Source organism: Semicossyphus pulcher, unplaced genomic scaffold, assembly GCF_022749685.1.
Source record: "Semicossyphus pulcher isolate SPU_LCO1_2020_fin unplaced genomic scaffold, fSemPul1.0.p SCAF_9, whole genome shotgun sequence".
Lineage (NCBI taxonomy): Eukaryota > Metazoa > Chordata > Actinopteri > Labriformes > Labridae > Semicossyphus > Semicossyphus pulcher.
In genome coordinates, this window is record NW_027211770.1 from 8,947,888 (window position 1) to 8,971,672 (window position 23,785).

Sequence of the window (23,785 nt, forward strand, 5' to 3'; positions counted from 1 at the left end):
GACTCTAATTTCTAAGCTAACGTTAGCACTGCTGTTGGTACCAGACCGTCATGGTGAAGAGGGAGCTGAGCCTGAAGGCAAGGCTTTCGATTTACCAGTCAATCTACGTTCCAACCCTCACCTATGGTAATGAGCTTTGAGTAGTGACTGAAAGAATGAGAACGCGGATACAAGCTGCTGAAATGAGTTTCCTCTGCAGGGTGTCTGGGCGCAGCCTTAGAGAAAGGGTAAGGAGATCAGACATCCGGAGGGAGCTTGGAGTAGAGCCGCTACTCCTTCGCATCAAAAGGAGCCAGTTGAGGTGGCTCACTGGAGGGATAATATATATATATATATATATATATACACATATATATATATATATATATATGAAACGCCTCAGAATCCCCCAGGAGGATCTGGATAATGTGCTGGGGAAAGGGACGCCTGGGTCACCTTGCTAAGCCTGCTGCCACCGTGACCTGGCCCCAGATGAATGGAAGATAATGGATGGATGGTACATTGTTACAAAGTGTTAATGCAAAGCAATTAAAGGTTATATGTGAAGAAATTAGCATGTTTAAAACTCCATCTTGTACCTTTAATATTCAGTACATAAGGGAGTGAGATGTATTTGCTTTCTGTCAAAGATTGCATGGTGAGCAGCAAGTGAAAGGAAATGGACTGAAAACACACGCACACAAAAAAAGACATATCAAAAGTTTCGATGACAAGGAGTATCATTTGCAGTGTTTGGAGTGCTACCGTTTGCTTCTTAGTCAAACTTGTTCCAGTACCTAATGTAACTTTCTTTTTGTCAAACTGTCTCACTTTAATAGTGCTGTCAAATTGGATCTTACTGTGGCATTATGACTTCAAGCCTGTCCCACCGAAGATGAGATTCCCACAGAGTGAGCAGTGTTTGATGTTAATCAAAGCTCACAAAATAACCTCTCACTGACTTACATCAGAAGAAACATAAAAGCTTCTTCAGGGACTGAACGTACTTTGAATATCTGTTTAATATTCTGTTTAACATATCATTGAGAAGATAGCCTTCTAATCAAACCTAGAAACAAAACACAGATCCGTATACTCGTACTAACCTGCCATTCCAGTGTTGGCGGGGCTCTGAGGTAGGAGCTGGTCATTGGTGATGGTCAGGGTGGCGTTGGTGGACTGGCTGTTGAGTGGTGATGCCAGCCTGATGCTGCCGTTAAGCTCTGCGCCGTGAGGGTTGCTGTGCTGAGCGATTAGATCCTGACCTGCGGAAATATGAAGAGCAATTTTTAGTCCAGAATCTGAAACAACTGACACTGACTTTCACTAAGTCCCGCCCCCCTTGGTTACTGTTGCTACCGCTCTCAAGCTTTCACACCAGCATGCAAATATTATGGCGTTTTCAACTATAATAGTGAGGGATGTTCAAAGGGAAATAATAGCACATTTCTGGAAAAATAGTTCCGAAATATCAAAGAGAAGTCGACACAAAGGACGACAATACACATTTGAAAGCTACATCCATATTTATCTGCGGAGTGTTGAGAATGAAGAGGACATAAAAATCAAGGCAAAAGCTCGTTGTTCCCAGTGCAAGCGTCAGACACCCCACGTCTTGATCATACAGGAACAACAATGTTCTTTCACAGCAGGCTAAGTCAATATATTGTTTTATTTTAAGCTAATGTTTAGTTATGACTCCCTATAACTTTCATTATCTAATATGTTTTAGCCCACTGCTAGCAAAACAAAATGATCACACTTTCTGATTTTGTTTGAAGCGCGTCAGGCTATCGCTCGCATATTGTGGGCATGATCCATACACTGGATCTCCTAAAGGCATCAACAGGAGAGACCAACACAATCCTGTACAAGTTTGCCACAACAATTGCACAAATCAAGAGGTGATAAAATAAAGGCTGTGCCGATATCATCGGTGGTGGTAGCGAATTCCAGAAAGATCTTCCACAATTTTTCATCCATGTCCGACATCTCTCCTCTTGAGTTTTTGGCTTTGGAGAAGCATAAAATATGACACCCCAAGCTTTGAGGATATCTGCTGTCGGATTTGCAGATTCAATATGCATACCGTTACAGCATTCCTCCGTGTTCTGAAATTTTGACAGGCCTCCCACGCCCTGTTACGGATGCTGACGTAGGATTGGACGGTGGCCGTTCATGGGAGGGGCTTAGCGAAGGGTCAATTAGCTCCATTCACCTAACTTTTAGAGTTCTTGTTGTTTTTTCATAGAGGATAGGACGTAGAATACTTTGGTCTATTTGAGGAGGAAAGGCGTTGTTTGTATCTCTGAAGGACGGTAAACAAAACACAAAATCAGATAAATTGAAAGAGACTGTAAATCACTTTGGTTGGAAACCCTTCACTATGATGCATCTCCACTTCTTCACGAGTGCCTCCAGTTTATGAAAAAAAATCAATAAATTGTGGAGAAAAAACCCCCGACAAACTGAATGTCTTGGTGCTGCTTCGAGAGAAAGAAAAACAAAACACAAGGCGATATAAAACAATAACTCGCAATTCCCCGGGTCTAAAAGGATTTGAATCAGAAGGCAGAACGATGAAAGTCTGAATAGTGCCAGGAAGAATCTCTGTGTGCTTCAATCATGCAGGCAAGGAATGATAATGAAACAAGGAGGCTCAGCCACAAACTACCTCTACCCCGTGGTTACAACATACTGTATATTCCAAACTTATATATACATAACCAAAATACTGGTTTGTGCAGAGGGTGTATAAATCAAAGGCTCGAACACCGAAGCTTTTGATCTCAGCTGGTGGAGCAGCCTCAAAATGAAAGAAAGGGCTCTGAGTTATTATCCTGTCCGTTTTTTCCCCTGCTTGCAAACATGTTCGCAGGTATGAGGAAATCAATAAATGTGTAAGAGATTCTCCAGGGATTTTTTTTCTCATCTGTTTGTTTGTTATTGATTGTTTGTTTCTGCGCTTGTGGAAAGACAAGGTTGAAGTGTACACTGTGTAGCTCTGTCTTTGCCGGGGTTACGAAGTATTCAGCCCCTTCGCTTAAGTCAAAGAAGTGATACCACATCACCACCAAAATACTGTGTGGTCGGTTCATTTAAAACAGTGCATCATATTCAGTAAGATCATCACGTTTGTAGAACCATCTCTAGCATGTCCACTTTTCATGAGCTGAGGAAACGGCCCTGCTTTTGTGATTCTGCATTCATTGATTGCAAATGGTTATTTTGCTTAAGAGAAAATGTAAGTTTGCCAACTCTTGAAGAAGACTATAATTTTCAACAATTAAATAAAAGAATTACATGGTTTTCAGTGGACAAGAAGGGTAAGAAATGTAATGGATATGATAAGTAATAATTATATTTTAATGTAATGTATATAGTATTGTATCTTAGTCCAGTACTCGTCACATACTAAATTTCACATATTCATACAATGGTCTTTTTCCCGACGTCATGCTCAGGGTGGGAAACTCAACTGCTGTTATAATGTTGTACTGCTGTGCTCCAGGATGTAGGGAGTCTTACACATCTTTATCATCTCACTGTTGCCCAATTAACTCACAATTGAAAAGATAATGGATACTAAAGAAATACTAAATCCAAAGGGTTATTGGGCCATATTTCATGATAAAACATCAGATTTATAACCCATAAGCCTTTAGACAACAGCCAATCATGGAACACATCGGCTGTCATCTGACAACAATATAGCCTCTGGCAGCAGCGGCTTTCCGTGTAGCCAGTGGTTAGTAAGAAAGGATTTCCGACCACTTCCGTTTCTGCACGCTGCATTGTTTACAGTCCGACTAGCTGACAGACAGGTTTCTTGCTGATTACTCTCATTTTTAAAACGACTTTGTTGTTCACCTGCATGGACTAAGATGGTCCATACCTGATATGGTGAGGGTGATCTCCTGAGGGTTTCCTGCTGCTGTACTGGAACAAGAAGCTGAAGCTAGAGCTTGAGTCAGGCTGGAATTGTTGATGGTAAGCGTGATCTCCTGACCGCTAGCTCCTCCGCCTACCAACCCAGAGCTGCCAATCACATGGCTTAGATCCTGAGAACCTGTAGAATCCAAACAAAAGCACAGGTTAGCTATCTCGGTCAAATCAGAGAGTGTTTAGTTGGTAATCTAATCAGAAAGGGTTGTTGTTAATACCTGTAGCGTCCTGTTCAGAGAGACCGGCCATTGTGACCTGAGCGGGTGTGATGGAAGAGGGCTGCAGGGCCAGGCTGGTCAGTGGGTGGATGACAACATTAGCTGACACTGAGGGGTCAGAGGTGGACATGAGTTGGCCGCCTGAGTGGGAGACGAGGCCAGTGTCAACACTCAGGGGTTGAGAGAGGAGGCCGCCTTGCTGTAAGGTCTGCTGCAGGAGGGCAGGGTCAATCTAAAGGAGAAAGCACAGAGTTGTTCATATAAAAGAGGAGGAGTGGGGTAGGGGAGGAAAAGGGAGATGACGCTTGTAGAAATGTACAGGAAAACAGCAGAAGCCTGAGGCAAGATGGCTACTTTTTAAAACTATTCAGGACAATTCCCCTCTTATACACTTTTCGACAACTTAAAGCTACAGTAGGCAACATTATTTCATAAGAATTTGGTTAAAATAAAAAATGTTGGTCATTGCATTTCCCTAACAACATTACATTGAAATGATGTTGATTGCTGATCTGTGACTGTGAGCCCCCGCCCCTTTGAAGTTAGTTTGTTAAAAAACTTTTCATGTGACCAGCCAATTACAGCGACTCTGGATAAACTAGAGTCATACAGCTTCCATGTGACTTGTGTCATTCAGGAGCTATGGCAACTTGGGGTAAATTTCCTGTACCTCCTTTGCAGACAACGGCATATAATGCTAAAGAAGCAAAAAGAAGGAAGGAGGAGAGAAAAGCTACCAAGAGAGCCCTATATAAAAAAGAGGGATCAGACGAGTGGGAGTGTAAGAGGCTGAAGATCGATGCACAGGTTGCCCTGTTCCTTCTTGATAGGTAACGGTAGCTCTTATGGTAACAGCTAACAGTAGCACTAAGCTCCAACACCAAGAGGAGTCATAACTAAAATGATAACTTTAGTAGTGTTTGAACATTTTGCCAGCAATAAAGTGTACTTTTTGGAATAAACATCATCTCTCCTCTCTCTCTCTCTCTCTCTTTGCCTCGGTGCTGCCACACAACAGTTGCGCGGCACACACCAGTTGCAAAATGCATGTGCATGTTTGGTGTAGCAGAATCACACAGAGAGGCTGAAGGTTTTTTACATTGGAACGTTCATGTTGCTTATTGCCACTTTAAATCTGGGATTTAAAGAACATTCAAAGAAGTCAGGAGACAATTTGTGTAATGTGCAATTTGTTTTGAGATTGCATTAAAAATAAACAGATTAAAGTCTATTTTATGCTTCTTATAGCATCAACTCATGCCTTAATCCTGATGACAGGACTTCTGCTTAAAATATGTGCATTCATAAATGTATTCATCAAAAAGTAAAGTACTGTGTGTTTTTTTATTTGGACACATGCATATGGCTACAAGTTCTCCTGCACCATTAATATACTGTTTATGCCAGTATTTTACAGCAGCCAACAAAGTAGAGTATATGCAGGCCACATGTGTTGGTGTAAAAAGTTTCTGAAGACACTGAATCCTTTTAGTTATAACTCATAGTTAGTTGAACAAATCTTAATTTCAGTCAACCATAAAAAAATCAAATGAATTTAATTCCCACTGTGCTGATCAGAAAACAAACTTAATTTATTACTTTAACAGCTGACTGAACTCATCACGGGCCCCCTGTGAAGCGGCTCTGTTCAATCGTGTTCTGCTGCTCTTTTGGGACTGTAGGATTTCTCCAGTGGGCTGCTTGTATTGATGTTTGATGCATACACAGTCACTGGTCATGTTTAGGTAAAGAACGCCCAATCTACAGTTGCTAAGGCCACTTGACGCCGTTAACAAACCATCATCATCACAAACAAAGCCACAAAAGCAACAAACTCCTGGTAGAAAGAAATCGACTAATTACAGGACAGTGTTGACAGGGAGGTTTTGTATTTATAGTTTTGTAATGGAAATGAGCCTCTAAAAAGAACTCAATCACGAACTACTTCACCAAAAATGAAGCTGATACAAAAACTAATGTAAAACCATTTTGCAGTAACCAAGTAATTGAGTGAAACGGTTCGGATGAAATTATCTCCCCCTGGAATATTTAGTCAACTGCTCATTTAAATGATGATAATGAAGTAAAAACTAAATGTAGAGCTTTGTGATGTTACTGGGGTAATATCTTATCATTTGGAGGCAAAAACAACAACAAATTAAAGTGCAAAAAATTGCAACCCAATATCTATTTAATTAAATACCTGTAACAACAGTTTGGCAAGATGTCCTCACAGAATAGTAATGACCTCTGACCTTTTGACTGAACAAACTTGAAATGATCTATAACTTTTGTTCTGTAACCATCAGCTTTCGTAAACAAAGTCATAGAAACGTTCAGCTGTATAAAAGAGTTGCCTGCAAAAATGCTACATTTAATATGTTTAGCACAATCATACATTATGTATGACCATGCTCGATAATGCTAAAATAATGGAAAAATTCTACCATTAAACACTCAAAACATCATACCCCATTATGTGTCTCTGTAAATTATGATTGCTTTAATGGCTTGAAAGCCTTTAAGCAATGCAGAGGTTCTGATTTCGAACACTGAAATGCTACTATTAGGTTGGTGATTTTGTCCATAATGGTTCCTTCTCTCACATGTAAAGCTTTCACTGATGAGACTTTAAGAAAAGAAGAAAGAGAAAAGAAGGAAGACGTCATTTAGGAAATTAACCCATTACAAAGAGATTACTTTTTAAGATTTCTTCTCTAAATGTCAATTTTGTTAAGGTAATAAAAAGCAGCCCCACTTACGAAGAACTTCCTTTCCAAAAGCATTTAAATAACCTGAAATGTTTAAAACTTAAGATCAATGTGGTGCTGACATGGAAAATAACAGCATGAGCAGGATGTGTGAGTAACCTGTAGTGTGATGTTGTTGATGTTGCTGGTATCGATGCCGGAGATCTGCACGTTGGGGCACACCAGGCTGGCGGGCGTCAGCTGCAGGTGGATGCCGTCCAGTGTGGTCAGACCATCTGGGAGAGACACAGTCAAGTCTCCTGCAGCTGCAGTGCGAACACACACACAGACACACAAACAAACATACATATTTAGATATCTGACATTTGATATTCATACTCAGCTACCGTTGAGCTTAATGTAGGCGTATGTACCTCCAAGGCGACTATAATTACTGTTATTTTTTCTCAGCGTCAACATGTGCTTACTTTTTAAAATGTTTCGTCTGTTCAGCTTATCCACCTGTTTTATCATTACCTACAACATTTAAATGAAAAAATACTATAGTTGACTGGCAGGAAATACAACCCTGAAGGCACATCCATACTACTGAATTTCTCATGTCAAAAGCCAGAGGGGAAAGTATGACAGAAAGTCCATTATCGAACTCATTCATTTCTGAGCTACCAAAATGCCCTAATGGTTTCTGCCGGAGAAGAAAATGTCCCTGCAATTAAGTACTGAATATTTCATGAAACACTTTTACCAAAAAACTGAGACAACAAAGAACATGCAGTCTGTGTTTTCCCAGATGGTGAAAGAGAAAAAGGTCTTTAGGAAAGGGTTTGCTTTCAGCCAACTTTGGACTTCTTTAAAAATGCTTCAAACACAGTGAGAAAAAGAGAGAGAGTAAGAGTTTAAATATCTGTTTTCAATGAGCTTAAAAAGAAAACAATTACCGCAAAACAGTTCGGGCCAACAGTCTAACTGTCGTGCTCCAGTAACATATTTTAGCTATGCAATCAATTTTCGATTTTTGTAATGTGGTTTTGAATCACGTTGGTCAATCAAGTTTGTTTCGATTTAAAAATTGCATACATATTTTAATTGAATTATTTTTCAGAGCCTCTCCTTCCTCCTGAAACCAACAAGCCGTTTTGGCAGACAGTATTTGGAGTGTCAGCGTGGCCCCTCCCCCACGTGTGCGATCCCACGTGAAGGAGCGGCCACACTGCACTGTCACTCAAAACATAGCTGCTCTAGGATTGGTTACTCGGCCTTATATATATGAGCCAGAATCGCCAGGAGGTATCAGAAGAGTAAGTTGAAATCTTGACAATGACTTGACTACAAGCTAGTGCGAGAAGGCAGCCTGAGGTGAATGACGGTGAATGATGATTGGTCGATTTCAGCAAAAGCAAGGTTCTACATAGAAACCTGCAGCTGTCATGAGCAACCCATTTCAGAGGCGACCTTTTTAAACATGTAACTCTGGAAAAACACCTCATAATGTGAAACCCGTGAAAATATTCATTTAAAAGATATGACCCCTTTAAACCCAAACTTGAGTCAATGTGAACATAAAACTAACTTCACAACTGCACCTTACATTAAATAATTATAACAAACTTTTCATTAAAGGATATAAGCCAAAATCTATCATTCTGATTATCCTCTCTCTATGCCTGGGCTTAGTATCATTTCCTGCTCTTCCAGAATCGAACCATTTTATCATCGTGACTCACAGCACGCGTGTCAAATCTCGACGTGTGAAAGCCTTTCACAGAAGCCTAAAAGACCTGCTCCTCTCAAGACACCTGGATTTTTTATCTGCCTCCAGAATGCTGCTAAGATGAGTGCCAACATCATAAGTTAATGTTTGGGGGGGGGAGGTTTGGGGGGATTTCTGCTGCCTTGAGAAAGCAGATTTGTGTTGAAAACCATGAAATGGCATCCTGTGATTGGAGGAAAGGGAGCACACAAGAGGTGGTCTGTGGTGATGGAGCACCTTCCTCCTGCAGGCGTTGGTATTATCAGGATCGACACTGTAAATAATGAGCCCTGCCGCATTTCAGTTACACTCATAAACTCGGTGCATTAATCATCGGCCTAACGCAATCATTGCAGCGCCAAAAGCAAATAAGACATGTTGTTGGTGTTGCAGAACACCGCACAGTGACTCTTTGAGATAATAAAATGTAGTGCCCTGTTTAACAGCAGACTACAGTACACTTTAATAGACTCCTGATTGTCTTCTTGCTACACTGATCTGCACTACTTATTCAAGTGAGCCCATCAAGAGGAGAATTCTCTCTGGTCTGTTTAGACCATTCTGTGTTATATGCGTGTCATTTAATACATTCAAATACATATTGGAGATATTTTTATTATTGGAGAAAAGTTATTATATCCTAAGGTCGAAGTGAATGTCTTTTAGCATGCATTGATAATTCTTACCTGACATGGAGGCAGGCAGGATGGCCTGCCCCACCAGCCCTGGCTGTAGCAGATTCTGGTCAAACTGCCCCGTCAGGACTTGGTTGGCTGGGAGGTAGATGCTGGGGTCAGAGTTGGATGTGTGTAACAGCCCCACAGGTTGAAGAGCCTCTGACGTTGCCGATTGTTGACCCTGACTCGTTCCTACACCCTGCCCAGCCCCGGGGTCCTGACTCTGACCGGCCTGACCGGCAGACGAGGCAGAGCGCTTGGATTTGTTTCTGTCGCTGCTTGGCCGGAAGTGGCACTGGATGTGAGTTTTACGATGGCCTGAAGTTCTGAAGCGGAGTTCACAGAAGGGACATTTGAAGGGCTTGGAGCCGGTGTGGAGGCGCATGTGCACCTTTAAGCTGCCTTTTGTGGAGAAGGAGGTGGTGCACATGTGACAGCTGAACAGTTTCTGACCTATAAAGACAAGGAGAGAGTTAGGTGCTAAATGTTACACCAAAAACGTTGTTGGCTTATGATCAAAATTTGCTCCTCCTAGTTTCAAAGTGAATGAACCCTGTAACTTGAACAACAAAGAAATTCTAGTGAACTCTAACCTGTGTGTGTCTTCACGTGGCAGTCCAGGGTAGATTTCACTGTAAAGCTCTTCCCACATTCATCACACTTGTAAGGTCTTTCTCCTGTATGGATCCGAATGTGCCTAGGCATCGAAACAAAGTCACAATTTAAAGGGGCACAGGTGCAGATGAGAGATTTATGGTGGGAAAAATGATGCAACTTAATGTTAGTTAACTTTGATGGTAGGTCTGGAAAAATAGAAACTGAACACACAATACATGGCCTTGTTAGTTTTGTTATTAAAAAAGTTGCAAGAACACTGACTCCTATTATGAAAACATAAATAATAAATGTGTTGAGTGTCTGAGTTGTTTGGAGGAGGAACATTTATTTCCTCAAATCAGGTTGTTTTCAGACTCTTTTAAAGCCATTTTCAGGAAATGGAAGTTCTGTCATTTTTTGTACTTTACATTTTATATCAGTACGTGTCTCATCTATATGAGTAAATGGACTTCAAATAGACTGCATTTACATAGTGTCCTTAAAAGCACAACATGTCCACATTTGCCCGTTTACACACATTCATACACTGATGACAGATGCGGCCATGGAAGGCGGCTGCCAATCAGAATCTTACTTAATTCAAATTCTCCCACACACAGACACACAGACACACAGACACACGCACGCATCGATGTCTGTGCCTTCAGGAGCAATTAGGGGTTCGGTATCTTGCCAAAGACACTTTGACATGCAGACTAGAGATGCTGAGGATTGGACAGCCGATCTTTCGGCTCAACCTCTAAAGCAGCCCCCCCACAGCTCAGTATTAAAATGAAAATTCAAATCTAATGACTCCCCAAAACCTAGAAATTTAGTCAGTGCCAATTATAGTGAACCCAAGCAGAGGGGAACAAGAGACTTTAGAAATTGTCTGCGATTAAGAGAGATCAGAGGATTTGGCTGCAAATTCTAGCCTGGTTGGTGTCTCTACTAAAACCCAGTTTTCATTGTGTAACTTGCAAAAAAAACCCTAAAGTCCCTCACGAAGTGTGCTGTTCAGACAAGTGGTAATGCTACCTTTAGACTAATCCTCTCAGCAGTGTAAACTGCCTTAAACTTTCAAACTTTCATATGAAATCACGTTATAGAAATCCTTTCAAATGCCTGTCTCTAAGTCTAAAAGTCTATAAAGTAAACAAAGGAGCCCCCTAGATTAGCTAATGTAGCTAAATACATTGGGATTTGGTTTTTATTCTTTAGCAAGAACACAAGGTAAATTGACAGGATCTGTGTGTAAACAAACCAGCCTGTAGCTAGAGAGACTTTCTTCTTCAGCATTCTGATGACAATGATTCATAATCATACTGTATAAAACTGTATTTTAAAGAGGGGGTATTATGCTGTTTCACATTTTAAGACATATGATGTTACAATGTTGGATGTCCATACTAAACGTGGGTGAAGTTTCAGATCTGTAGGTAAAAGTATTGTGGCTGCTGTGAACGCCAGGTTTCACACAGTTTTCTACATGCTGCACTTCATGACGTCACAAAGTGCAGCCTCAGCAGGTTTCAGGGAACTGACCAATCAGAAGAAAGTGGGCTTGTACGGGTGGGGTTTCTTAAAGGGACAGAGCTGACTGAGTCGTTTCAGGCAGAGGTGTTTACTAGTGTAACTGTCTTTTCCTTCCTGCGTAACGGCTCCATACATGGGGACAAAGTCTGCTCTTGTGCCAGGGTTGGGCCTCGCACATCCCCGGACTGATTGGTCTCCCGTTTACAATAATAATGACAATATATTATTAACAGATTGTTTTTACAGACAAATACATTTTTTGATGTCAGAAAAGATGGAACTGTCATTATGATCAGTGTAAATTCAGAGTGTGACACGCCTTATAATACTGCGCTGCAGTTACCACCCACTCTCTGCAGATGGTAATATTTTCACTCTAACTGTGAAGTGCTGTTAGCGTGTGTGAATTAGGTGCTTTTTGCCATGAGGCTCATTTGCATAGAAAGGGAATGCATAATGACTAATTTAAATACGCACAAATGGCACCGGAGCACAGAGACGCTGTTTGCTCTAAAGCACTCTTTGGGGTGCAGTCAATCCTCTGCGTGTTCTTGGAGAATGAGTCTTTTTGTGTCATTTGCACAGGTTTAGCGGACGCAAAAGACATGCAATTCTTCAGTGAATTCCCCCTCCCCAAAGTGTATCCACTGTATTCAAACTTCGCCTGATACAGGCCATGGCAACCTGACAGTTTGTCCAAGAAGACTAAAGAACAAATGTAATATTTACCTGACGAGGTCACTGGGCTTCTTGAAGCTCTTGGGGCAGAAGTTGCAGCAGTTAGCAAACTTGGGTTCTGTTTCCAGCTCCACCGCCTTGTCTTTGATCTCGCTGATTCGATCCCTCTCAGCTGCTGACTGGGCGAGGATCCGCTCCGACACTGAGGCCTCCTCGCCGGGATCCTTCGCCAGCTCAGCCGCCTGCTCCTCGGTGAAGGTGATAATTTCCAACCCCCTCCTCTTTGATGCCTTTTGGTCCCCTTCTTCATCCTCTTCATCATCCTCTTCATCAACGTCTTGACTCTCCATACCTACAACTGTGGGAATTGAAGACTATCATTACTGTATCTTTTGGTTACACTTCATGCTAGGCAGCTCAAACTGAGAAGATGACGAGTATAAATGGAGACACTTTCAATTTGAGTAAAAATATACACTTATCCACACAGCAGCAAATCCTTTTAGAGCGCACAACTTTACCTTTGCCTTCCTTTTTATATAATTTTCATATTCCTAAAATGACAAAACATCTCAAATTTCCTTCCTGACTGTGGAGATGAAATGGAGTTTAAATGACCCTGTGAATAACAAGTGTAATGTAATGAAACATCCGAGTGTTGTTTAGGCGTCCTCACTTTGTTCCTCCACAGCATGCACCTTCCTCATATGCTTTTTACACAGCAGGCTGGTCCTGAAGCTCTCGTCACACATGGAGCATTTGTAAGACTTCATGTGGATAATCATGTGGCGGTTCAGGCTGCCGTTGGTGGTGAACGAGGCGTCGCAAACATTACACTTGAAGGGCTTCATTCCTGTCAGAGAGATGAAGAGAGGCAGGGCTTCACATGGTGTCTGCAGGTTCAAACTTTTTAGGAGTTTTAGTTGAGAAAGTTCGATCAAAAAATTGAAAACTTTAAGTAATTTAACAGCTAATTTACTTTAAAAGTCAACATGAACTTCTAATCCTGTTCTCATTTAATCCTCAAAAACCAGGATAATATTTCTTTTTAAGAAATATAGTCCCTTTGTAAAACCTTTTTCCAAATCATGACCTTATTTTTATTCATTATAGGAATCTTGGACATCGTCTATTTTCCACTTTTCCGCATTACAGCCCATGGTACTGATTGATGGGGGAAGCAATGGTGTATCAAGTTCCATTAGAGACTTTTTAAATTCTAATCATGGTGTGAATTAAATTCAAAACCAGATTTTGAAAGATATATAACCTTGAGTAATTTAATCTTTTTTTAATTTAAACTTTAAACTTTAAATATTCAGTAGATTAGGATATATTAAACAGTGCTCATGACTAGGGATGGGCATTTGAAGGCATCTCAATATTCGAATAGGGCCCTATCGTACACCTGGCCCAAAGCGCTGAGGTGCACAGTGCTATTTTTCACCCGACGCAGTCTGTCTCTGCTGTTTAAAGGGCGCATTAGTAAGGTTGGCATACATCTGCAAGTTCACAACGCGCGAGTCTCTGTTTGTTACTCACACAGGGACGAACAGCAGCGCTCTTCCTCATAAGGGAATATCTGTGTATTTGCTGACGCAGTGACATGAAGTTGTTTATGGGACAGAGCACTGAGAGCTTTTGTTTCCCATGATACTGCTTTTAGTTTGGTGCCGATCTGGTGACGTGCCTGAAGACACGCTCACCGCTGCCTCCACACACGCCTGCTTCACGTCAGGGAGATTCCTGCTCGAGCCACACACCGGCCAAGAGCCGGAGACTGACACCAAGCTCTCCATCATGCAATTTATTACAATCCTCAAACATCGCTACCTGTGACACCGACAGTGGCACCAAAAGATATTCATACACTGTCCAGTGTCCATTACACACGCACTAAATAATACAGCCGTGTGATCCTGTTTGATCCTGACGGCGTGTCTGGAGATTTAATTAATTAATTAAAGTATTTAAGTTACGCTGCTGTGCCAGTCGTGTTTTTTTCTTTATTTCTACTTTTGACATATTATAAATGACATTGGCATGCACGTTTAATGAACAGTATGTTATTTTTATAGCTAAAGAATAATATTTAATGAACTTTAGGCCCCCCAAAAATTCATAAGCTACAGCGATAGTCGAATACCCACGTCATTTAGAATAATCAAATATTGGAATATCCGTGCACAGCCCTACTTATGACCTTTAAAGGCTTTGCATTTGTTCAATCTAATTAACAGGGAAGACATTTGGAGATTTCTCAGCCCCTGGTATAAAGCGAGCTCACCTGTGTGTGTGTTGAGGTGGGACTTGAGCACTCCGGCTGATACAAAGGCTCGTCCACAGAGATGACATCTGTATGGTTTCTCCCCCGTGTGCGAGCGCACGTGCTGCTTCAGATGGCTTGACTTTTTGAAGCCCTTATTACACCAACTGCACCTGGAATGAAAGAAAAACTTCTTATTGTGCTGTTTTTACAGTTAGGCCAATGGTAGACATGATTAATTTTTAATGAAAGAGAGAGATTGTCCGCCGTGAATTCTGGAAGCTTCTAAAATCTTGTGCAAATACTGTAGACCATTGTATTCAATTTTTATCTTTTGTCATTAGTTTTTTATCTGTTCTGCCAATTTTATCCTTTCTATGGAGGATACAATGACAGCATGAATATCTGCATGTGAAAAGAATAATAAAGAATAATTGATAAGAAACTAATAATTGGGAATATAAAGAGCACTCGTCTGGTTTGTAGAAGCTCACAAACCAAAAGGACAGACTTGTGCTCAAACACACAAACCAAACAACACAAACAACCCGTGTGCCTCTTTGTCAGCACGACTCAAAGGAACCCAGAAAAACTCGGGACAGGCTCGTCATAAACCCGTGGGGTGTGACAGGGTGCCACTTCTTGGGCACTATTCAACAAATTGATGAGCCTTTGCTGACAGCCAAGTGTCCACAATCCCCAAAGCATCTGGCAGGTGAAATAAGAGCTTTTGTTTGTGGTTTGCGTGCTGCATGGGGAGGTTTGAGGAGCTCTTAATTATCTTGTGATGCTCTGACATTTTAAACACATCGTAAGATCCTTTTTTGCAAGAAAGCTAGAGAAGATAGTTCAACTTTGTAGTGTGTATAGAAATAACTGACATAAATTATGAAATAAATATGCTTATGATTTGGCTCTAAAGTTAAAATACAAACTTCATTACCTCATATTTTTGAAAGTTTGTCGGTAAGGATTCTTTTATTCAGCTTCATGACCAAAGTAAAGGAGCAATTCGCCCCTGGAAAAAGCCACTGTGATTCAACGCTGGTGTTCTCTGTAATTTATAGAAGCAATAATATTGGAAATTGGCGCCATAGCTGTGGAGAAAGTTGTACAAACAGCTTGTGGTTTCGCCCATTCTACATTCCTACAATACCCAGCGTGCATTGCGCCCCTCCCTCTGAAAGGAACGGCCCAGCGAAAGACGCTGGAGTTAAATACTACCGTTTTCCAGTCAAGGACATTGATTGCTGCAGTCAATGTCTCGGTACAGAATCCGAAATATGACGAGAATATGCTGGTGGATGGTCAAAAAAAAATCTTCGGGTCTGCAGTCTACATTTCGAACTTGACGATTTTGAATGAGACATGACATCGGAGGCGGGCGTCCTAGATTGAGGAAGTGTAGCAGCAAGCAGCATGCTCCCTGGCCTCCACCAGATGACGCATTTTACTGAGTCTGGCAGAGGGCTGAGCAATTAATCGACATTTCATCGAAATCTCAATGTGGCCTGCTGCAACTTTCATTTATTAAAGGTGAACTGAGGTAATTGAAATATTGTGCTCCAGAGATGTACTGGCCTACACATCATACACAGACGTTGTATCAAATATCTTTGTTTGGTAGAGATACCTGCAGAAAACACACCTTATTCTTTTTCAATGAAAATGAGATTATCATTCAATTTAATATCGCAAATCATATCGAAATCGTAATATACGCCAAAATACTCGCAATTAGATATTTTTTCAAATCGTTCAGCACTAGTCTGGCGGAGGTTTTCCAGGGCCCATTGGAGAAGCGGATAGGGACTGATTTTTTTTCTGCCATAATGGCATTAGCTCCCCTTGATAGCATGATAGAACTGGGGTTGAAAATTGGTGAATTTGCCCTTTAAAAAACAGCAAATTTCCTTCTCTTCATCGGGTCTGATTTCAGTCAGTTTTCTGCACGTTCACAGTAAACTATCACTGCAAAAGTGTCTGTAGGGCAAAAACCATCTCTGTGTTTACCCCTCACAAGACCTGCATGCATATTAAGCTGATGTCAGGATGGAAACAGGTGTGTGAGAATGATAAAAATAGTTGTTCCTTTTCCTCTTCAATGTTCCCTCTAGTCGGACAGTTACATCCTGGCCAGCAGGGTAAATATTAAACTGGGGATGATTCAGAGGATTTAAGGTTATTTAAAAACATGGATGTTTCTTTTTTTCTCTTGTTGCAAATACAGTTTATACCTTTCACAAAGGTGTTTACAATACATTGTGGGTATATCCAGGCAAACATGAATGTACCTCTGGGGAATGTCTCTTTCTTTATCTGAAGGTTTCGAATGAAAGATGCCGATAACAAAGTAAAGTTATTAAAGGCACTTTGGTGAATGGTGTAAACAATACCTTTTATTTCCCCAGGCTCTGTGTTTATGGCGGTGCCTGCATTCAGTAATCTGCTTTAAGCCCCAAAAAAAGGTCTGTATGGATATTATAGAGCAAATAAACACGATCCAAACACTGCAATGAGGGAAAACAAACCAACAAACAAGAATACAACTACTCAGTCTCACGGTGCAGCTCAGATAACACAGTTTCTAAGGGTGAAACAATATGAAAGCATCCATTAAGACCTCTTAAAGTGCTTATGCATTTGATTTGATTTAATTCTGTAAGACACCTCTTGCATCTTTACAAATAAATATAAGGAACTCTAGCTAACTAGCTCTTTTAGAAAGGCTTTAACTAGCAAATGCTGGACATAGGGATGTTTGGTCAACAAATAGAGGACTATCACAGGTTCATGTTCAGAGATGGGAGAACCTGTCTGCTGCAGCACCACATCTCATCAGACCTGAGTGCTGCAGAGCAATCGGCTTTCAAAGGTGGAATGAAAAAGACATAAGCCACTCCTGAATGACATGGGTTTTGCCAGTCTGCTCTTGAAGTACTCTGAGAGCACGTCGAAAAGGAGTTTCAGGTTTGATGTGACAAAGTCGGTGCTCTTTGGCTTGAGTGGGTGCTTTGGTGAAACCCAGAGATTTTTCATCACTATTGCAGCACCAAGCCCTGAGAAGGGAAGTGAGGGGGCCTTTCACAAAGCGTAAACACTATATATGTCAAATACTCACGTTTCGGTACAACTCAAATCACTCAGCAAAGAAAACAGAAGCAATTATGGGAAAGTCACTGAATGCCTCTGAAGTAGCTAAATGCTAATTGAAAACTGAGGAAGAATCTTAAGTATCACACTTCACAAACGTCCATTCATGCAGAGTATGAATGAAAGGCAGAAGTTGCCTTAGAGAAATGCAGGTGTGCAAAAACAGCAGTGATTACTACTGTTGGTGCTTTAACAAGGGGTTGGGATTTTAAAAGCTGAGAAAGTAGGAGCACTTTCTGAAGCCACACATCAAAAAGTATTCATGAAACAACCTGTAGGCTCTCTTGTCCTCACTGTCGTCCTGGTAGTCCTGTGGTTCAGTGGTCAAATGGAGCTCAGCCTGACTGCTCTGCTGAAGGAGCCCATTGGTCTACAAGAGAAAATATCTCCCTTTAATACAGACAGAAATACGTTTACAAGGACTTCATTAGTTCCAGTGTATTTTGTTATTTAGATACAGTACATCTTCAAAGGAGGAAATACTCTTTTTTTGCCTACTTTTATGAGAAAATCTATTTTACCCTCATGTTTGCATATTAACAACAGAGCAACTAATGGGGGATAGCTTAGCCGAGCATAAAAACCGGAAGCAGGGGGGGCCTAGTCTTGCTCTCCAAGGCTCAAACATACCCCAAGCAATCTACCCTGTGTCATGCATAATCAATTATTAAGCCAGGGTGTTAGTCAAGCGAACCTTTCCATCATTTAGCAAATGAACTGCATCTGCTGTATATTCTATTTTCAACATAATCTTAGCTTTCTTGCAACATCTAAATGCAAATGTATGCAGCTGCTTTATGCTGCTTTAATGATCTTATCTGATTCCCTTCCCTATAAGGGATGCCTGAGGTGCACGTTGAATAAACTGTGAATAATCCACTTGACTGAAATCAGTGTGTAGTATCAGAACTAAAGAAATCTTACACTGTGAATATATTTTAATATGCATATTCTTTATAAAACTGACAACAGAAGTAGATAAAGGCCTTGGGGCACATCTGGAGGCTCAGGACTCACCACCTCAGCACTGGGAACATGCAGCAGGCTGGGGGGGTGATAGCTGGATGACAGGGCCTGAGACTCCAGGGTGCTGGAGTCCTGCAGCTGCTGGACGGTGGAGAACTGAGACTGATTGTAGCTGGATTCAGTGATGGTGAAGCCTGAAGGGAACAACAGAGGAGAATCAGTCTCAGGTTACTGACTGGATTTAAAAGTATAATCGCAACCAAAATAAAGAAGTGGACTGCCTGATGACGCAGCATTTAACAGCAACAGTGAATCTACAACTCAGCAAAAATGCAGTCAAAAATGTAACAAAATCTTTCTTTCAGCAAAAATACAAATTAAAGACCATGAAATATTGGTGGAAGTTGCATCTGTCAAATTTCTGCACATCACAGCAAAATAACAGACAGACACTTATTGCACCATCAGGGAGGATGACTTTTATTGCATTTAATTGACAGACGTTTTGGCTGAAGACCATAACATACTGATACTGTTGACTGCTGACACTGAAACATTGCAGGGATTAAAGTCTGCAGCAAAAAGGCAATGGATGACGATGCTATCTGAACCTAAAACACTAGATAGGAAGGTCATTTAATCACAACACCTTTTTAAGTGCTGATTTTTGTCCTTAATAAACAGATTGACAGAAATATATCTGTGTTCAGATATAACCAACAATGTATTAATACATAATCTGCTGATGTAATTATTGCAAACAGCAGGTACACATTGCATTAGGTAGTTAATGGATCCAGTATAAAGAAAAGATATCTTTGATTAGCTGTTTGCTGTGTATTGTAACACATTTGTCAAGCAAGAAGAAATATCTTCTGTAACAAATAAACATGGGTGATGAAGGGAGCATGCAAGTGTTAATGTTGTGTTAAGTAAGGCACAGTCTGGGTTGATGCTTATGAAGTCAAGTCAGTAAGAAATATATGTTTTCTACAAGAGTTGTGCTGTTAGTGTCGTTTCTATGCTGTTGGGGGAGCAGCATTTCAACCAATGACGGAAAAAAGGATTAAAAGTTAATAATCTCCGTCTACACTTGAATCAACTCCTGAGTCATTTGAGGCATTTTGTAGAAGACAGACCTTCAGGTTAAAGGTCATCCCCGGTTTGGTGCTTTCACTAGTCTTAAAAAGTGTGCTGAGTGACCGGGTTAGGAGGCCAAGATGCTCTGCAGACAGTTAAAGATCTTTGTTCCCACAGCTGTGAATGTTTTGAATAACATGATGTTTTCGGTTTCATGAGGTTCATGTTGCCTTTTCAACATAAAAGTTTTCTTTTTATTCAATTTGACTCCGATATCTTAAAAGTTTCATTTCATATTTATTGCCTGTATTTAATGTTATGTATTTCAATCAAGCCGCAACCTCTGGTGTTGAAAAATGAAGCCAAGGCCAAAAAAAATAACTGTACGGGGGTGAATTATTTTTTGCCGTACAGTTACCTTGATTTAAGGCTTAATATAACTAAAACAGGTGTGTTTTAATTATATTACAATATATACAAATAATCTGTCTCTCTCTGTGGTATTTAGGGAACTTCCTGGCCGTGCAAGAATCTGAGCTCCAGCTTTTCAGTGATTTAAATGCTCCACCCACCGCTGTCTCACCGGGCGAGCGAGCAGCGAGTCCGCTACTTCTTTAGCCTGATTGAAAAACACCTGCAGTCAGTCACCGTCACAAACAGACACAAACTGTTCAGCTTTAATAACTTGGCATTTTTCAACCACTCCCTTCTCTGCAGCTCCATCCTCTCATCCGAATTTGGTCATTTCAGGCTCCGGTAAACCAACATGGTGGCCACCATATTTCGGCTTCATTTACGCAGTCGAGAAACCAATGGGTGACGTCACGGTGGCTCTGTACACTATTTATACAGTCCATGATTTCAATGCATGACTTCTAGTCAGCCTATCATTTGTAATTGAATGATTGCATTAATACACAGTTGTTGTTTTAATATAGTGACTTGGTGGCCTACTGGGCAACATTCACAGGATTATCAGGGGCAGTTTGTTGTTCATAATGCTGTCTGCTGTGGGCTTGTCTGACTTGTATGTCTCTTGTTATTGTTACTGTCTAGAAGTTCCCAAACTAGTTTCTCTTGTGGGAATTAATAGTGTTATTAAATTATCATTATTTATTTGGCTGAAATGTTTGTCTAACGTGGCCTCCAATAAGTGCTTTAAAAAATGTTATCCATCTCAGAATTTGAAATCTGGATTTTTTCAATCAAACAACCACAGCTTTTTTTTTCCTATTTTCTAAACGCTTTTGAATTGTGCTTATTGGTAAATGGCTAAAGGAATGCTGACATGCTGTCTGCATGTATATCCTTTGAAAAAAAAAAGTATTCTAGTGAAGTGAATTTGGAGAGGATTGCTCTTCTGTTTGTAGTAGGAGTAAACCTAACATGCCTTGCTTTATGTGGATTGTGTAGTGGGATGAAGTTGGACACCTGTGATTACTAGTTGTACGAGGAACATTTGCATTTATTTTTATTATTGTTTATTTATTTAGATTCATTTTTAATTAATTAAGTTAATTTAACTTTGACTGTATTTTTATTTTTGGTATAAATATTCTCTTCTCTCTATTCTCTATATTCTTATTTGTCTCCTGTGTGTGTGTTTTCTTGTCATTGTTTGTTTTTTGGAAAACTAATAAAGAAAGTGTAAAAAACAAAATATTTCAGACCACATGTGGCAACAACATAAACCATGTGGGAAAACAGTCCAAAGCTACTTTGTTTGATTCATTGTTTTTAGCATTAAGGGTGATTATTAATCACATATTCAAAAGAGAACCATTTTGATGCAGGTCAAGTATGTGAAATTGAAACAAGGCACAGCTCACACACCTACGTGAGATAACTGAAATAACTGTTGTAAGCAAACACAGTTAGGGAAAAAAAATATTAAAACAATAGTTTCATGCGTGATGCACAGGGGATCAGTTTAGTCAAGTTTTATCACTAAAACTACAGAATACTGTTCTAGCATTGCAAGGGTATACCTAGGGTTTAAAAATGATTAACTGATCAACAGTCCTCGTGCACATACACTTTCTAGCCTTCAATATTTGATGACACTTGAGGTCTGCGACCTTAAATAATGAAATTCTTAGCCTGAGAGAATGGGAAAGGTACATATGCCTGAGAGACGTTTGCAATGCTATCTGCAGCTGCTGCCACTAGTCTGATTGCACAGCCAGCCAGCAATAGTCAGTTAGCATGGTGATAAACTCATGAGGCACTTGTGTGGGGTAAAGTGGCAGCCATATGTTTGTGAACACTACACTCGATTAAGAGTTACAGAAAGGAGAGGGAAGAATCCAGAAAGAGGGACACATCAGGGATGGTTCATGGAGTATGAGAAAATTAACTGTTCTGCAACTGCTGTTTTCTTTGACAACCCTGTGAAGCAGTAAGTCATGTTTGTGTTTGATTGATTTCTATTTAATTACAAGCTGATGTGAAAGATTTCATTATTTCTGGAACAGGAAATGTCTCCCTAAAGCTAATTGTTCATTAACTTATTTAATAAGGAAACACAAATGAAGACAATGAAAAGCAGACTTTCTACTTTTATCTACATTTATAGTTTCCATAAATAAAATCCAGATTGGAAAAGCCTGCATGAGTCTAATTGGTGAGACAGAAAGTGTGTGTGTGTGTGTGTGTGTGTGTGTGTGTGTGTGTGTGTGTGTGTGGTTGTACCTTGTGTTAGAGTTTGCTGGTCGAAGGCGGGCTGAGGCAGAGCTGGTGTCTCGAACTGGCTGATATTCTGAGGCAATGAATGCTGGGTAGTCACATATGAGTCTGTCACCATGGAGAAAGAGATGCACAACAAAACAACAGGTTAGTCTTGTAGTCACAGAGAGAAACATTGATAAAAAGGACAATTTATCACATCTAACGGTTGATGTGGACTGTATAAATTTACTTATTAGATTATGTGGGGGGAATAATTGATTAGATTAAAATGACAGGCAAACTGAGAAAAGTTTCATAATCATTTTTATGAAACTCAAATACAGAGTGCAACTTGGTCAAGTTAATGGAAACTAACGCTGTTCGTATTCATGGAAAATCTCAGTCTATGAACTATTAAAAAGTCATAAAAAATCAATGAGGTCAGAAGTGCTGAACCTGACCATCAGACCTGCATTTTAAAACACAGATTCAATTCTAAACTAGCACCTAATTTATTATAAAAATAGGGAGTTTTTAGAGACCAATGACATTGACATATTTGTTTCTGAAGGACAGTGATGTCCTCTACTTTCAAGGGCTAGGTCCTGGTCTTTGTGGATGGATTAAAGTGTTTGTATTGTTATGATTTTGCTCCCTTTCGAGTGCATGAAACGGCACTGGAGATAATTTATTCAAACCATATACTCAGATAGCAAATATGTTTGGATAATCTGTTTTTAATTACAACTAAATCTGACATTTATGACATCTTTTGTCATAAAAGGATAATTTAAAGAAACAACTGTGTGAGAGGAAGAATTATGAAATGTATCATGACATTAAACTTCAGGGAATAATAAGATGTTACATATCCCTGTGGTCATTTTGCAGCTAGTTTTTTGCGATTTTCTGTCTCTTAGTCGTTATTTAGTATCTTTGTAGTTGCTTTGTACCTTTGCAGTTGTTTTCTGTCTCTCTATGCGTTTTTTTGCTGTCTCTTTTTGGTAGCTCAGCTTTCTGTTTTGCATCTCTTTGGTGTTTAATTTGTCTTTGTACGTTTAATGTTTCTTTTTGTAATTTTTTTGTGTTTATGGAAACATTTATATCATTTCGTCAAAAAAATTTACTTGTGAATTCCTACAAAGGCTCTGGTTCTTGGACCCTGAGCTTGTACCCTGCCCAACCCCAGCCCCTGCTTACCGTCTCCTTGTACAAGATTTTGGTCAGTAAGAGGTGCCTCCAATGTTACTTGTTGACTTCCATTCACAACCTCTGTCTGGCCCAGTCCCAGCATGCTTTGCTGCTCTGCAGAGGAAGCAGGTTGTTGTTGAAGGGAATCTCCCTCTATTTCCACCTGCATGTCATGAGCCACAGAGCCTCCTCCTAAGGGGTCCTCTGTTGACTGGGGCTGCAGCTGCTGGGCCAGTTCATACCTAGCACGGCAGGACAAGGAAGGCAGAACTTTGGATGTCAATTAGTGACTGATGCATTTATGTTTTTACACTTGAGAATGCTACTTACTTTCAGTAGGGCTCTCTGGTTTGTATTAAAAAGAATGAACA

General features: G+C 40.3%; 1 protein-coding gene across 1 annotated transcript in view; it reads right to left on the reverse strand.

The window, feature by feature from the left end:
- LOC138583592 (zinc finger protein 236-like) overlaps window positions 1-23,785 on the reverse strand; it is a 63,629-nt gene that overhangs the window by 15,519 nt on the left and 24,325 nt on the right. The window contains 13 exon segments of the mRNA XM_069655484.1: window positions 1,086-1,244; window positions 3,875-4,048; window positions 4,143-4,374; window positions 7,013-7,158; window positions 9,290-9,733; window positions 9,874-9,977; window positions 12,143-12,449; window positions 12,768-12,944; window positions 14,379-14,530; window positions 17,783-17,880; window positions 18,528-18,670; window positions 22,248-22,349; window positions 23,424-23,656. Of these exon segments, the coding sequence (XP_069511585.1) occupies window positions 1,086-1,244; window positions 3,875-4,048; window positions 4,143-4,374; window positions 7,013-7,158; window positions 9,290-9,733; window positions 9,874-9,977; window positions 12,143-12,449; window positions 12,768-12,944; window positions 14,379-14,530; window positions 17,783-17,880; window positions 18,528-18,670; window positions 22,248-22,349; window positions 23,424-23,656 (2,471 nt within the window).